General features: G+C 39.1%; 1 protein-coding gene across 3 annotated transcripts in view; it reads right to left on the minus strand.

Annotated features, from left to right (window-relative positions):
* The window catches only part of LOC106958462 (focal adhesion kinase 1-like), a 73,092-nt gene extending 56,477 nt beyond the window's left edge, over nt 1-16,615 (minus strand). For 2 of the 3 annotated variants that reach the window (XM_015050432.1, XM_015050425.1), the window contains exon 1: nt 16,383-16,615. Coding sequence is in view for 1 of the 3 variants with exons in the window: in XM_015050389.1 (XP_014905875.1) it covers nt 4,807-4,825 (19 nt within the window). In the remaining 2 variants the exon portion in view is untranslated. Of the gene's footprint in view, nt 1-4,806; nt 5,075-16,382 lie in introns of those variants that run through there. The other variant, XM_015050389.1, reaches the window with a different exon arrangement.
* Between the last annotated feature and the right edge of the window lie 284 nt (nt 16,616-16,899).

The following is a 16,899-nucleotide window of genomic DNA, read 5'->3' on the forward strand; positions in this document are numbered from 1 at the left end:
GTTTGTACGTTTGCTCTTCATTAAATGCTGACACAATGGCTCCAAAACGGCTGCTTCAAATTACTTATCGCTTTATTACTCATTTAATATGGTCTTGTGTCATAGATAAAGAAAAGTATTCAGAATCTGGCTGAAAGTAAAAGGTCCAGAGCAGACCGAGGTAAAACTTCCCGTCCCACTCAGACAGATAAAAGTACCCAGATGTACACAAACACTGTCTCCTCAAGCTGAGGATAATTGCACGTTACCCCCGTTTTTTTTGCTAACTGTAATTATACAGAACAATTACCAGAGGCTGCAAAGCAAGCATCTAAACTCCTGGTCTTACATCTGAATTTAGATCAGTTTGGAAAAGATCAGAAAGTTAGAAAAGGTTAGAGAATTAAATTATTGCACACTCAAAAAGAAAAAAAAAATTCAAACAGACATTGTTTTTTTTGTTTTTGTTTTTTGTTGGCACATTTCACAGACTTCCTACAATGCTGACTGAATTAGTTGATAGTTTATGCTGAAAGGTTAATGTTGAAGCTCAGCTGACATGTATTCACACATGCCAGTCTGTAAAGGTGTTACTCGAGCGTACAGTCTAGCAATGCAACAACACAATGCTCGGGGCAGCGAACGCACCTGTCAATCACGTTTCACCATTTTGAAATTGACCTTTAGCGTGATTTGCACAAGTTGCTGCTCTCAGTTAAGAGCAAGCTATGAAACATTGATATGACTAAGCTGCGTTTCTTCTGCTTATCTATTTATGCAATGAGTTTGACGGGAGCCGGGCTCTGATAAATATCAAATAATTATCCAGCAGCTGCCCCTTGCTAATATAAACGCGTTTGCCTACATAGAGGCTGCAGATGATGCACACCCTGCAGATAAATCCTACATGCACTCGCAACATAATAAGGTCATGGAGGCGCATGAGTGCTCGCACTTTTATCTGCCCAAAGCAGACAGACATTCACTCAAGTGTGCATTGTTCAGGTGCTGCGATAAACCCCAGCAGCTCACGGAAGATCCTCGCATGTTAATGCATCACACTCGGAGCAGATACATCATGTTTAATTCAGCACTGCAGATTATGGACGAATGAGCTGACGATAGATTAAATCTTCAAATCATTTTTAAATGGTACCAGGGATATTTATGTGCTGGTTAAAATCCTTGAAAAGGGATCGGTTAAAGTGCAGTTCTTAATTGAATTACAGATTTACAGTTGTTTACGAGACTAAAACATGTTTATGTGGAAGGAATGCAAATGTGATATTAATTATTGAATCCTGCCTTCATCATACATGTGAGGGAACACTTTGGAGCGGCTGGGCGAGACGAAAAATGACTCCTCAGTTTTGATTGGTCTACAGTTGCACATTCTTTATTTGCTCTGCTTAACTTTGTTGAATTGTATAAACTAGCTCAGCGTAACAGACCATGTTAATGTTTTCTTATCAATTATGGAAATATGTAATCTGCAGGGCTGCGGATATGATTTTTAATAGATTATATATTTAACAGACTATGGCATGTAAAGTGGATTGAGGAGATTTTACTTACATTGATACAGGCATGCAACTGACCTTTACACGAGGCTCCTACAGACTTTTCTACGGCAAAATTCTTTGAAATTTCCAGATTTTTTTCATCCATTTTGAAGTAAAATGGTTAGTTATGACTATGGTTCAGATTTTCCTTCAGAGGTTTTGCTGAAATGTAAATTATATTCATTTTAATTCATTTTTAAGCACTTTGAAAACATGAACATAACTGGAAGTTTCATTAAATACAAAATGACCACAAAATAAAAAAAATAAAAACTCTAAGGCTATCTATCTTTCTATCTATTAGAGATAAAAGGCTGGTCAGATGGATGGATGGATGGATGGATGGATGGATGGATGGATGGATGGATGGACGGACGGATGGATGGATGAGTGGATGGACGGACGGATGGATGGATGGATGGATGAGTGGATGGACGGATGTGTGGATGGACGGATGGATGGATGAGTGGATGGACGGATGGACGAGTGGATGGACGGACGTGTGGATGGATGGATGGATGGATGGATGGATGGATGGATGGATGGATGGATGGATGGATGGATGGATACTCTGCTCGGAGAGTTTACAGTAAAATCTCATTGGGTCTTATTGTACCAATGAGGCAGCCATTACCTAATAACACTAATGGCTGCCGTCTGAGAGTCTGTTTTCATAAGCTGTTAAAAGCTCGACTTCATGTTGAGCAAATTTCCCTCCATGATGAGTCAAGATCAAAATAACTGAACTTACTGAAATATAGATGACATAACCCAGAAACAAAACACCACCAGGAGATTGTTGGCTTAAGGAAAAGTTCACACACAGCGTACACACAGGCTTTTAAACACAAGTAGAAACACACTGACAGCTACACAAAGAGCCATGTGGGCAACATGCTGCATGACAAAGCATGCCTGTATTCAGACACAGCCCACCAAATTGAAACAGTTCTGCCGACACTCAAACACACACGCGCACACGCAAACACACACACAAAGAAACCTCTTCTCATGGGTATGCTCAGATAAAGTTGAAACCCCTCCGCTTGTTTCAGCACCTTCATCTTTTGGTCATAAAAAAGTAGACAAATATATCCGTTAAATAAAACCAGGTTGAACAAAGATAATCTAATTGATTTCATCAAATGAAAGCTGAATTAGCTTAGGCAGAAAATAGTTAGCTTTCACTACTTATAATAGAGTCTGTTATTATAATAAATTATCAAATTAATTTCTCAGGAGACCAAGATAATCTAATCAAATATCCTAAATAAGTTAACTCCATACATCAGCCCCTTGAACATTTTTGAATTACATAATAATGATGAAACATTCATATCTCTATTGCATTTGGTTAACATGTGGCCATAAATCATTCAGAAATTCAAACTGATAAAAAGTAATACATCATTCAGTTGTGATGGCTTTTATGGGCAGATACTGGTTTCCAGTTTTCTATCCAGATCCCAACATAAAACTGAATTATAGGCCATGCACATTCTTGATCAAATAACTGTGGGTTTCCCTAAGTACTTTCACATGTTACTATAATGTTCACAATCAAAGAGAAACAGAATTGACTAATGCAACTTTCTCTGTGTTAGTCCTCAATAATGAACAGTTTTAGCTTTAGGTGCAAGTTGTGCAAAGTGCAACTGAAACACTAGATGTTAAATTTTATTACATTAAAACTGTTGTGCTTAGTTCATAAACCAGGATAGCCTTTTTTTTCCTCTAGGTTTTGCCTGCACAGAATTAACTGGAAGTGAATAAAAATGTGTTATAAAGCCAAATTTGAAATGATACTTCAACTAACAGCTCCGCCAGAAAAAAATATCAGTAGGAGAAAGACTGAGAGTTAAAAAAAAGACTAACTTTAAGTGTAAAGTCAATTTACATCTGAAAGACAAATGGTCAAAAATACTGGTGAACTGTTTAAATGTGCCTCAAAGACTCTCATCAAATAGGCTATACAAAAAATAAATAAATAAATAACTGACAAACATAACTTTGATACCCACAAGCTAATTTGTGTAATTTATTCATCTATCCAGCCATCATCTTCTGTTTAATCTGGGTTTGGGCCACGAAGGCACAGAAACCCAGACTTCTCTGTCCTCCTCCAGTCGGGCCAGCTCCTCTGAGGGAATCCCAAGGCATTCCCAGGTCTGCTGAGAAACTTAGGATCTTTTCACACTGAAAGTTCAGTTCAATTGGAGACCAATGTTGAAATATTTGCTACATTTACAGCTGGTTGAGTTCGCTTTCACACTGCACTGTGTCAAACAATCCAAACCATTTGAAAAACCTGTTCCCTCCCTTGAGTCTGGTGGCGCTGCACTACAACTCCCTGAAGAAAACGACACAAAACCTCACAACTTCCTTCTTTGCAAACTGTAAACAAAATGGAGTAGTGTTAGATTTTAGTGGTTGTTGGATTTCTCTTATTGGTAGAAGACCACAAGCCTTTTCTCCTGCTAGCGTTTAGACCTTCACGTTTGTATTTACCCAGAGTGCCCTGCGCTATAGTTTGCTTCCTGCAGTTGGAGCGGTCTCCGGTCCACTGGCACATAAATTCAAACTGTATCAGAGTTTACTTCAGTCGGACACAGACCTAGGTTTGTAGGCGGATTGAGCATTCAAATCTCCCCAAACAAACCAGACTTTCTGGGCAAACAAACTAAAGTTGGATTAAAGCGGACTAAACAAGGCTGGTGTGAAAGCACCCTTAGTCCTTCCAGTGTGTCCTGGATCTTTCGCTGCATCTCTTCCTCATGGGACGTGTCGGTTTCACCTCACCAGGGAGGCGTCCGGGGGACATCCTAACCAGATGCCCCATGCTACTCTCGATGTGTGGGAACAGCGGCTCTGCTCTGGGTCACTCCAGTTTTAATTTAAAAACTTTTTTAGGTAACAGACTGAAACAATGTGCAGCAGGTTATTTGATAGATGCAGTCATTTAAATTCAACAGAAAAGGAAGGAATTGCACAATTATCTGCTTGATATCTTTGCTTACAGCTCGTCAAGACAAATTTATGATTTTGATCACTAGGGTGACAGATGGCAGAAAACAAAACTCCTTTATTACTCATGAGGACGCAGGAAATCATAAAACAATTGCAGATAAACTAAACACACACAGAAACATAAGAATTGGAAGTCTCCTAATAACTGGCTGACCTGAAAAATAAATACAAACATAACAGAGAAATAAACAATTTCCTATATACAATCACAAAACGGAAATGTGTGATAAACTCTCACCATGATAAAGTCCCTCCATTTACAGGCTAATGTGAGGAGAAGTCAAGAAGAGACCAGTAATCCTCTTCTACCGCTAAATTGGAAAAAGCCAAAATCCCAGCCTTCAGTGCTCTGGTGCCTCGGGTTTTGCTTCCCAGTTCATTCAGTAATGAACGCCAATGTCGACTTAAGATCACAGCTCAGCTCTTTCCGCCTCCTCTCTGTACACCAACTACTACTTTACTACAAACCAACACAGAGCAGCATGAGTGGCACGCGTGAAAGAAGAGGAGGAAGGAAAAGAGGAGCAGTAGACAGGCTGTAAGCATGAAAGGGGGAGGGAGATGAAAGAGAGAAAAGGAAAGAGGGAGAGGGAAATGGGGGAGTGGCTTTGATCCCTCAGGAGGGGGAGGGGGGGGGGGGGGGGGGGAGCAGATGTACAGGAGACAGAGGAGAAGCAAGTGAAAAAGGAAACACATGGGAACATTTTATGCAATAACTGCGAGACGAAAAAGATGGATAAAGAAACCAAAACAAGGTCAACAAAGGTAAACAATGAAAAAGTCACACATCGCAATAAATAAGCAGATAATGACAAGCAGAAGGAAATGTTGCCTCTAGCTACTCTATCTCTGACACACAAACGTACCCCTGAGGAGCCACTCAATTAGTCATAATGTAATGTTCTCCACTCAGCGCTCTGCGACAGAAATCATCCATCTTTACAGCAACAAAGAGAAGTGAGACAAGGCGAGAAGCAGTCAGTTGTTCCACTGACTTTACACATTTGATCCAATTATACTTTAATCTAATTCCATGCGGTGTGGATAGTAAATCCCATTCATCTCGCGTTTTACACACGCCATATGGGCGAAACTTTACAAGTCGGCACGGGCTGGTATGACATTCTGAAAACCCTACGTAAAAATACCATGGCTTTTACTATATTTATAGTACAATATACAATAGTAAAACTGCATCATCTTTATATAAGGCACTCACTTAATTTCCACATCCTTATTTTCTGTTATTTGAGACTCGGTGAATTGTGTTAGCTCCACTTACAATATGTAACGGTGTTTTATAAAGATCTGTTTTAGCCCCTGTGAGCAGGGTCAATGTCACTTCATAAGAATACTTAGAGATGTAGCTCGAAGACAAATCTATCCTTTGATGCTCACTGTGATAAGAGATTAAAAAAAAAAAGCTTACACCTCAACTGGTTGTTTTTATTTAGGTTGAAAATGCTATTTCATATGACCACATCTCTCTCTCTTTTGTAAAGCCTTGGCCGGAGCAGAACAATTGAATCTCTCACAATCATCTGTACCTTTAAGCTTTAAGTAATTTACCTGCTTAACTTTCAAAGCTTTTGTCATATCATGTTTTATACCGCAGTAAACTATCTATTATTAATCTACTTTTCTTCAAGTCTCATCAATCTTGAGCCATTATACTAATATAATCTAGAGTTATTTTTTGTTTATGATGGTTTGTTTTTCATCATCTTAAAAGTTTTAACGTCTAACCATTTGTTTTATTTTGTAACAGCTTTTGAAATTGCTTTGTTTTCTCAAGCTCTGTTAACCTTTCTGATAATGTTTGGCTATACACCATAAGAAGTGATTCTTGCAGCCAATTTGACCTGGACTCCAAGGAAGAAGAGATGTTTTCACTCCCTGGCTAAATAAAGGCTTTATTTAGGGAAAAAGTTGGTCTTTTTGAACTTTTTAAACCCCTTGGTATGCCTTGATGTTAGGAACCTCTCCGTACCTTTCTATAAGTCAAGCAGACATGGGGGAAAAACTAAATCAGGGACAGCAAAACAATCTGATTTGGGTATTTGAGTAACACAAAAAACAACATTGGCCTAAAACAAATAAAGCTGAACCAGCATTAAAGGTAGCAAATTGTTTTATTATTGGTAGCTATGCGGATTTTTTTTTTTTCTGGCTTAAAATACCAAATAGATTTCATAAATCATGTTAGATACTCAAGTTTTAATTAAGCAAAATCCAAAGTATTAGTTAGGATTCAATATCGATGATAACTCATCACATCTTGCTGTCTAAAATTCAAGGTTATTTTTGGTAAATTCTTGCAGAGTGATGGTGAACTATATAAATATTTTATTAAAAATAAAAACCATTCCATATAATGAAGTACTCAGCAATGCGTGACTCTTACTGCTGGTCCAACTCAACATTCGAGCAACGGTTGAAATATGTTTCTTCATCGTCTACACATTCAAAGAAAAAAAAAAAAAGGGAAAGCCGCAATCCAACAGACAAGATGAGAAGTACTCAGACGTAAAGGAGATTAATGGCCGCTGGATTAGTAGCTCAAGATGTCACACAAGCACACACACACACACACACACACACACACACACTTCAGTAGCTCTCATGTATAAGGTTGATCTAATCTCTGCCCCAGTGTGAGAATCCCAGCTTCATGATGCTGGTGCACTAACACCACCCTCTAGTGGAGTAGATTTTAAAGTGGTACGTTTTCATCTTCATCTGAGCACCCAAAACTTTTTAGAATATGTCGAAATCTTTTAAAAAATTAAATAAAACATATTTTCAAGTACATAATGTATTACAAGTACAGCACATTCATAGAGATTGTACAAAAAAAAAGACTAAAGCCAAAGCTAATTTTTACCAATTTAACGTGGCTCGTTAGCGGCTGCACAGTCATCAGGACGGAGCAACTTATCCTTTATGTTTTACATTATTCTGCACGACAAAGAGTGGAGAGACATTGCTGCAAACAAACAGCCATAGTGCAATTTATCAATGAACCTTTGTTACAAGAGGGAGCCTACTGGTGACTAACGACAAAGGCAGACATGTATACACTGACTCAAGGACAGACACTGCTGGATTATCCCCACATCTGACCTCAGCCTCGGTTTGCGTTGGAACTCCAGCATTAGTGAGACTGACGTCACCTACAGGGCATGAATCCAGGTGTTTCACCACCGATCTTTGTCGCTCTCCTTGCAGGTTATTATGGCTCTGACCGACAGCATGATGGTGGCTGAGGATTGCGCCACAGAAGACGTGAGGTCATAGATTTGGCTGAGCGGACAGGTGTGATTGTGTCGTTTTTATTTTCTCCCTGGCTCTGAGTGAAGTCAAGACAAAATCCTCAATAGTATTTTATTAAGCAGTAAAATGTAGATGGATGTTGGAATAAACAGCCAATTTACCTGACAAATGTATGAGTTTAGTTCTCTTGGTTTTCAAATCCTTTGATTTTTACTCATTTTGAATTGATTTTTTTTAAGCAATCAAAATAATTTGAATATTATATGACTGTGTAGGCCATAACACAGCAGTAAAAAAAAACATTTTATTTAAATTAAAAATCCTTTTTAATGGTCTTCTCTTCTGTAATCTGAAGAGCTTCAACTGTTGAACTGGACTACAGAAATACATGTAAGTTTTCAATTATGTCTTAATTTATTGAGACACACTAATGTAATTAGTTAAACTTGTCTAAAGATTTTAAAGATTGTGGTTCTGATCCACAGTTAACCAAGAAGAGTCTTATGAAAATGACAGATTAAGGCAATTAATTAAACCAACATAATTCTCAAGGAATAAATACTTTTTTAACCAGGCTTTTACAGAATAATTGGCTGGATTCCTGAGGAATCTTTTATTTTGTTCACAGTCAAATATTTATAGAAAACTGTCACCCTAAAACAAACAGATATGAAGCTAAGTAAGCTTGAACACATTTGGTTATTGCTCCAACTCTGCCAAATTAAATTATAATTTTTTCAAAATACTCAAAATTGTCCATTAAGATTAAACCCTGATGCCTTCAGATGGTTTAGTTTGCACTGCCTCATTTGCATACAAGAATGTATGAATATGTTAATTAGACCCGCCTTACCTCTAACCCATTAGCCTTCAGCTTTCACAGATGGGGAAAATAAGCCTGACTTCATGGCTCTTTATGAAGTGGTTTATTATGAACACTTGAGATAAATTACCATTTATATCACTTCTGTATTTAATTTCTGTCATTATGACCCCTCCATGTACTTAAGCATGTCAAGCACCACCATTCTAAGTCAGTGGTGAGTATCAAAACTAGGTTAAGTATCAAGGGCAGAGAGCTTTTCCGCCTGGTCAGATTTGATATCAGTGTTAGGAACATGAACCTCAGGCAACCCTTACTTAACAGTCTAACATTTCCTACAGTCTGTCTCAATGCTGATATTGCACACAACGATATCACACTGCAATTGTAGTGAGAACCATCCATTGGAAAACGATTATTACTCCGCTGGTTCAACAATGATAGTTTATGCTATACGACACCCTGTTCAGCGATTAATATAAAACAGCAACTTGGCAAAAATCTCTTTTTTGCATCAACGTTTATAAATGCTGATCCCAAAGGTTTCAAATCCCAAAGATTTGAAACCTTTGGGATAAAATGCCATGCATGTCAAAAGCCCTCCAGAACCGACCCTTACATCTTAGCCCTAGGATTCTTTAGCAGCTCCCTTTAATTTCAGTATTTACGTTTATGCAAACATAAAATGTTTCAAGATGTTTTGCGGCGTCTGTCAAAGACGCTGGACAAAGAATAGACAGAGTGTAGAGCTACAGAAATACAAAACACTTGAATATAAAGTTGGGAAAACTAACATAGCTGTTCATATACATCTAACAACACTTGTGGTAAGTTATTCCAATCTGTAATTAAATAGAATTGGTTATTCTGGTTAGCCTGGTAAAAAAAAAAAACAGCCCCTTGTACTTTGCTTTGTACAGAAGGTCTGGGCTCTTTGCTGTTGAGAAACAATTGCATCCTGGAGGCGCAGACTGTGTTGAGGTATGTGATGCACCAGTTCGACGCTATGAAGCTTACCGAAAATTACCAGTACTCTAAGCAACCGTCCTCCACTGTGAGGAGAAAAAAGCCGATCCAAACAAGATGGACGTTAATGTTAACTCATGTGGAAGCATGACCAAAACAGACTGAAAGATTTTTTTTTTTTACTTCCTCCGCTGTCACTGCTAAAACCAGTCAGACTACAATTCCAAAACAGTGCAGAAAATCGAAGTCCCCGGTCAAAAATCGACCGGGAATATCCGAGTCAAGGGGAGAAAGGCCAGACTGTGCAACCATCCTGAATGTTTTTTGAGCAGACTTGCTCGAGAAAGCAATGGCCAGGCTAAGTTAATGTGCAACAATCCTAAAAGTGACATCAAAGTGTTACAGTGGAACCCTGCCTATTCACAGTTCAGTATTCAACCCTGCCTATTCACAGATATTTCTGTCTCATATCTGATGCCTCAGATATGACCTCAGATATACGGAAAATACGGAACATTTTCTGTTAAAGAATTATCGGAAAATGTGCCCATTTGCATATTTTTTTTGTAGAGTATTTCTAAAATATTCAAAAGAAAATGTAGCTTGGGAAGCTGAAACACCTATGCACAAAGCACAATCCATCCAGAAGCTCCAGATACTTCCTTGTTGCTGATTGGCTGTACCTCGAAGAGCGAAGTTAAGGAAGACTATAAATCGTTCCAGCAGAAGTGCTAAGATGGTTTCCACTGTGTACATGCATATATATGAAGGTATATTTTGTATTTGAACTACCACAATAGACAGAAGCATTTTTAGAGAGTTCTCCATTATTCGCAGGTTTTAGCTTTTTGCAGGAGGCCGTGGTCCCAACCCACAACGATACCAGGTGTCAACTTTACAGAGCTGACCCCCCCTCCAAACCAGCCAGATAGTCTGACTGTATTTGCACCATTAATAAAACCAGCAATTGCACAATGCAGACAGGAGAGATTCTGGGGAGAGACGGTTTATCACTCTGATGAAGGGTGGTGACTCCCAGGTACATTATTATTATCAATTGGTTTGTAATTTTTTTTTTAACAGTATCTTATCAAGATACTTTATGGAAACACAAAATACTGTTAATTGGACATAGTAACTGTAATAGTACTGGTTCAGATTTAAAAAGCATGTGGGAACAGATTTGATCCATCATCCAAAAAGAAAGCAGGAACATCTCTACACTCTCATTAGTTAATGGTTTGTAGCAGAATGTGCCACATTTTTTAATGACATTAATAAATTTGTCATGTCTGAGGGCACATTCTGAGATACTGTGACTAGGAGAATGGTGAACTAAGGCCCGGCTCAGCAGGACGTCAGAGAAACCATATCAAAAGAGGGGATTTCCTGTTTAAAAGCCATTGTGAAACATCAACATGTTGCAGGTGAAGCTGAACACAGATAGTGGGTTTTATATTGAGGAGAAAATATGAGCGGAAAATACAGAAAAAAAAAATATCCTTCCCTTCAACATCTGCTCCTCTCATATTACTCCTATCTTTCCATTTAACAATGACCAACAATTACTTCTTTCTCCCAGCCTTCTGACTCACTCCAATGCAATTACACTGATTGTTCACTAAAACACGACAGCAGTGCGCACACACATGAACTCACTCATCAAAGGATGAGAGGCAATTCATTGGAGCATCTAAGCTGTTTATTTCTCGTAACTATAGTTTAGTCACAGCTCAGTGAAAATTCTGCAACAACCATTGGCTTGTCCAGACACTTCTAACCGAGGAAGCTGCATTGCTTCTCATGTTGACACAGTGCCAACTGTATTAAACAGTTATTATACCGGTGACACTCTGCAGTGACCCGCTTGACCAAAGGTGGCTTGCTCCAAGTGAGAACAACTCCGTCTGTCCTTGACTGTGCATGCCCCGAGCAGGGATAAGTCATCACTGCTGATGTCATTTCCTGGCATTGTAGCAACCTTCAGTTCATACAGCTAGCAAACCGCATTGCACATTCATCTATCAAAGTGCATGAATGCGCACACTGGTTCTTTAAACAGCTCTGTTTTAGCTGCGTCAGGCTGCTGAAATCCAATCGCACAACTAGCCAGACCTGCAATTACTTAACCAATAAACTTGTGTAGTAAACTTCAGTCTCTGCAGTTGAAGATATTTTTGATAAGCATTACACTAAAGTTATAACAGATTGCTGCGCAAAGTTTAAATTAATGCTGTTTGCAAAGATCACACATCAACTTAGACGGAGTATAGGGTTGAACATGTTAAATGTCCTTCAAAGTGTACTTTAAGGGAGTTTAAAGGCTTATTATGAAGTTAAGCTAATTTTTTTAGATTCAGAACAATTTACAAGTAATTTTAATAGCAAATAAACATCAAGCAAAAAGGCTATTAATTAAACAGAGTCAACGTGTCTCAAACTGTTTTGCATCAAACTGTTCTACTCTTGCTTGTTTTTCCATTATGACTCCTGCAACAACAACAGCAACATCAAGTTAAACTTGCTGCCCTTGGCTTAAATAAAACACACTTGTTGTATTTTACGTTTTGTTGAGCTGCACTGGGTGGGATCTTAGCTGCATTTCAGCAAAAGGAAAGAAAAGTCAGTGTTTACGTTGATGTTAGGGATTTTGGCTGTGATTTCTGGAGTCCACATGTTAAAAAGACTGGCTAATGCGAACTGCACATAAAAAAAAAAAAACATACGAGTCACCAGACATTTATAGTCAAAAACAATACTGTAGGCTAGTTTTTTCCAGCTGTATTATCACATTACGTAACTGAACCGCAACATTAACTGTCAAACGCAACCACATGGGTTGACAGTGAAAGCTCTAATCCTAACTTTAAGAAGTGAAAGACTGACTGACAAGACAAGGATGATGTTTATCCAAGTTATCCGTGGTAAACAACATCCTGATTCCAGTACAAGAACAACAAGCAAGCAATCATCCAGACAGACATGCAACTCACCCATAAATACTAGCAAAAGCATGAGCAGCGTAGCTGCTTTTGAGAGGAAGAAGGCGTTTTCCTTTTAGGCTCCTGAGGGACACGGCATGTTTTAGGATGTACAATAAGTGCTCTGAAAATGTGTGAGTGAGTGTGTGTGTGTGTGTGGGGGGGGGGGGGGGGGGGGTTGGCTCCTGAATGCATCCCAAAAGCAAAGGGAATGGATGTACAATTTGCTCCTTATCTCCAAACACCCAAACGCGCATTAATTCTCCTTTTCCTTCAGAGTTAAAAACCACCTCCGGGATTGTGAGATGCAGGGCTGCAAAGTTTATTACAGTCAGATGCTGAATATTTAGCTTCGATGCAATATGTAAAGTTTTGTATAAAACAGTGTATTTGCAGCAGGGACAACATGTATCGAGCACGTCAACATTTTCTTTTTTCAGTATACATATTTCTAAACATGCTGTTGGCATAAAATCTACACCATATTTTAGCAACAAACCAAGTAATCCATAGTTACAAAGAGATTAAGACAATAAAATTCAATAATTATCACTGACTTAAATCTTTCTCTGAAACCAATATAGAGTTTTCTTAGGTGTTATTTTCCCTGCAGTAGCATCAGTCCAAAATGTGGAGTGTTTGGGAATGAACAGACGCATGTGTTGAGATTTTCAATCTGGTACTGTGCATAAATATAAATAAACAAACACACTGCATTTGTCAAACCTCCAAAACAAACAGCAGTGATTCCTCGGTTCAACTGTTCAATTCATGTTTTCTCTTTCCCACCTTTGCAATCTGGATGTGCCAAAAGCAATCTTAAATTTGGCGAGGACTGAAAAAACAGCTGAGGTAGGTCCGGGGCTGCCAACCGCTTAGGATTAAAAAATAAATAAATAAAAAAAATTCACTCACCCACACACACACACACACACACACACACACACACACAGCCACCCTGCTTGCCTGAAAAACACTCAAACTGGAAAGAAACAAGTGCAGAGTTGTGTGTCTCTCCAAAGTCAAATTACTTCATGAAATCCTCATGACACACACATACTGTGTGTCAGGATGTCTACATGCCTCTGCAGATAGCGACTGCAGTGAGTGCTATCACTTGTTAGACTCATTATGAGTCACGGTGTACTGCAATCTAGCAACACAACACTGCTGGCTGTGTTTCACTCTTGCCTTTTTCTAGAATGTTTTCCCATTTGCTCTCTTCTGCAGACAAAACTCGAACAGAGACCAAGTACGGAAGACCTTTAACACACATAAAGAGACAGAACAGATAAAAACACAGCACACATCTCTGCAGGGTAGTGGACTGCCCCGGCAGAACTGAGTGTAGCCAAGTGTTTCTATAAATACAGGCCTCCTGCACTGCTCTGCACTTTATACACACATATGCAGAGAGATATAAGCATGCACACAGGCTACCACGCCTGTGCTGGCCTGCCGTGGAACTGCCACAGGAAGGATTGAATTAGGAAGGTGAAGCGGCGCGCGCAACTGCATGCTAAGCAACTTCTTCAACTCTTACAGTTTGGAAAGCCTTTTTACAAACACAGCGATATGAAAATCGAAAAGACATTTTGAGTAATTAGCACACATTACTCTGCTGCAGTAGTTGCAGAACGCGTGGACTATAATCATTTTTGAGCCAATTTCTTCCGCAAGTTAGACATCATTGAACTCTATCTCGAAACTGCAGGAAAAAGGATTTTATTAATAGCAGAAAGGATTTCCTTTCGAAGCCGGCAGCACTCAAGAGAGAGAGACGTGTGCTTTCAACGAGCCGCACATCAAAGAGAGCATTTCACCTCTGGCTTGTTGTAGTGAAGGAAGTGGCTCCTGCAGGACACCTTCCTGACAAGCACGTCCACTTTTCAGATGACAGGAGTTTGTCATTAGCCACCACAACCAGCTGAGTTGGTGTAGATAACTTTAATAATGTGCTGTCAAACATATAATTAGTAAAAACAAAATTAGAGTGGACCACACCATTTGCATCCTGCATCCTGGATCGCATCAATATACAAAGCAGCACTTAAGATATAGAAATGTAGACGTGCAGAACCACGCTCTAATTTGTGCACTGTTAAATCAGAAGCTCCGGTGGCCTCAGGATACATTTTCTTGCATGTAGAATTTGAAGCAGAGGCAAACAGAGGACCTCTTTCACACGTGAGCGTAAGCGGAGCAGAGCGCACCGTTTCTGACGATTGCATTGAGCGCTTCTTCAGCGTCTGTAATCCAACACAAGATTTTAAGATATTCAATATTTAACTAAGTGTGAATAACCTCCAGGCTTGTTATTGTATCATGGAGATTAAGATGTTGCTTTACATAAATTCAGATAACCGTTTATCTTTAGAAATCAAGCCGGCGAGTGTTACAAAAAGAAATGTTCTCATTTCCTGATTCAGTGTCTTTCCATAATTTGATTTACCACACATTACAGCTTAAAAGGAAAGGGAAATAAATGTTAAAGTTTTATCATTCTCTCTATCTGAATTGTATCTGGACTAATTTGATTGCCGTCTAGTTTTACGCCATTTTTAAATATTGACAGAGGGCGACTGCATTTTCCCCTTACTTATGAGAATAAGAAGATCGACAACAAGAAAACATTATTATTAGCAAAAAAAACCTCATCACTCTTGTCACTTTTATTGTGGTAACAACATGTTTGTAACCCAAGTGACTACTGGCTAGTAATCAGAGCAGATAGCCCTACTAATTAACCAGTAACAGGTTGTTACATTTCCATATAAAAGCAAAACAGCAAAAAGGTAAAATATTGTGTGAAATTGGGGTCTGAGCATTGCAAAAGCTCATGTCTCATTTGAGCCTACAGAATACAAGTAAACAACTTTGTAGAGGTAATTTTATTACACACAGAAAAAGGGGTGGAAATAGCCAAGCTTTGAAACAGATCTATTAAGAAGCTGCTTTATGTGAGCATCAGAGTTGTGTGCCACATAGAATATTATTTGGGGGAGGGTAGAGTTTATCTTGATTGAATGAGGATTTACAACAAAATTGTAAAATCAATTGAAAATCTGATGGCATGTACTGTGGGACAAAAGAGAAAATGTACTTGGCAGAAAAGTATCATATGGCATCGAGAAAAAAAGGAAAACTAGAGAATACCAACTGAAGAGCTGGAGTAATAACTTGTCAATGTATTTGGATAAACTCCCGAATCCGCAGTTAAAATATCCCTAACACTGCAAAAAAACAAACAAACAAAAAAGGTGACGTGAAGGCAACAAAACAGCTAATTATACCAGTGTAGGTATGAAATAGCAAGAAATAAGAAGTACGTTAAGGAATCACACCGAAAAGCTCCTTTACGTTAGAAAGTTCACCAAGTTCAGTTTGTTAAGGAAGAGTTTCAAGGTAACCCGACTGCTACTGGTAAGAAAGACACAGACTAAGCACAAGTTGAGAGAGGTTTTCAAGCTAAATGTAGGTTAATCCGGAGCTCTTATTTACCATGAAGTTAACGACTACACTGGCAACCAGTTGGGTGGCGACGGAGGGGGTCACCTTTTCCAACTCTTTTAACTTACAAATGAGAAAAACAGATGTACAGTACGACCAGGCTACCGTATCCACTATTTTCCAAATAAAAGGGAGTGGGTGAAATAGTGAATTCCCCCCCGCTTTTCAAAGAGAGGAAACGACAGCGGCAGCCAGGACGAGCCGCATCCCGTCGTATCTTTTAGCAGTTGAAAACAGTCCCGCAAACATAACATCACTTACGCTGACTTCTTCCAGGTCTCCTCCCAGAGGTTTGTGAGCGTTTCGCCGGCGGGAAGAGACGACTTACTCTCGGTTAGTAGTCCGTTATTTCAGGTTGAAGAGCTGAGAGTTGTTTGAGAGTTACAGAGCTCCTGTCTGTCTCCGCTTCTTGCCCCCACACTCTCTCTCTCTCTCGTAGCCTGTTCCTGCTTCCCCCCTCTCCACATCCAGCATTCCAACATGGCTGCTGCACGGAGCAACACACACACACACACACACAGAGGGAGGGAAAGAGGAAAAGCCTGGCCCGAGGCACAGAATACAGCAGCATGAATGAATGGATGTGTTCATACCTCAAACATTTAAAATCCTACAACTGCTTTTTATAACCCAGACGCAAGGTAGTTTAGAAAAACTTTCCACTAGATCCGAACAATAAAACGATTTAACAGAGCAACTAAAAAAAACATAAAAATGTACTTCTTTTACTTTGAATTTCTCAGGTTGAAAACACAGCCCTTTTTGTCAAAATCAGAAA

Source organism: Poecilia latipinna, unplaced genomic scaffold (assembly GCF_001443285.1).
Source record: "Poecilia latipinna isolate Pla-1442-1.1 unplaced genomic scaffold, P_latipinna-1.0 Scaffold49, whole genome shotgun sequence".
Classification (NCBI taxonomy): domain Eukaryota; kingdom Metazoa; phylum Chordata; class Actinopteri; order Cyprinodontiformes; family Poeciliidae; genus Poecilia; species Poecilia latipinna.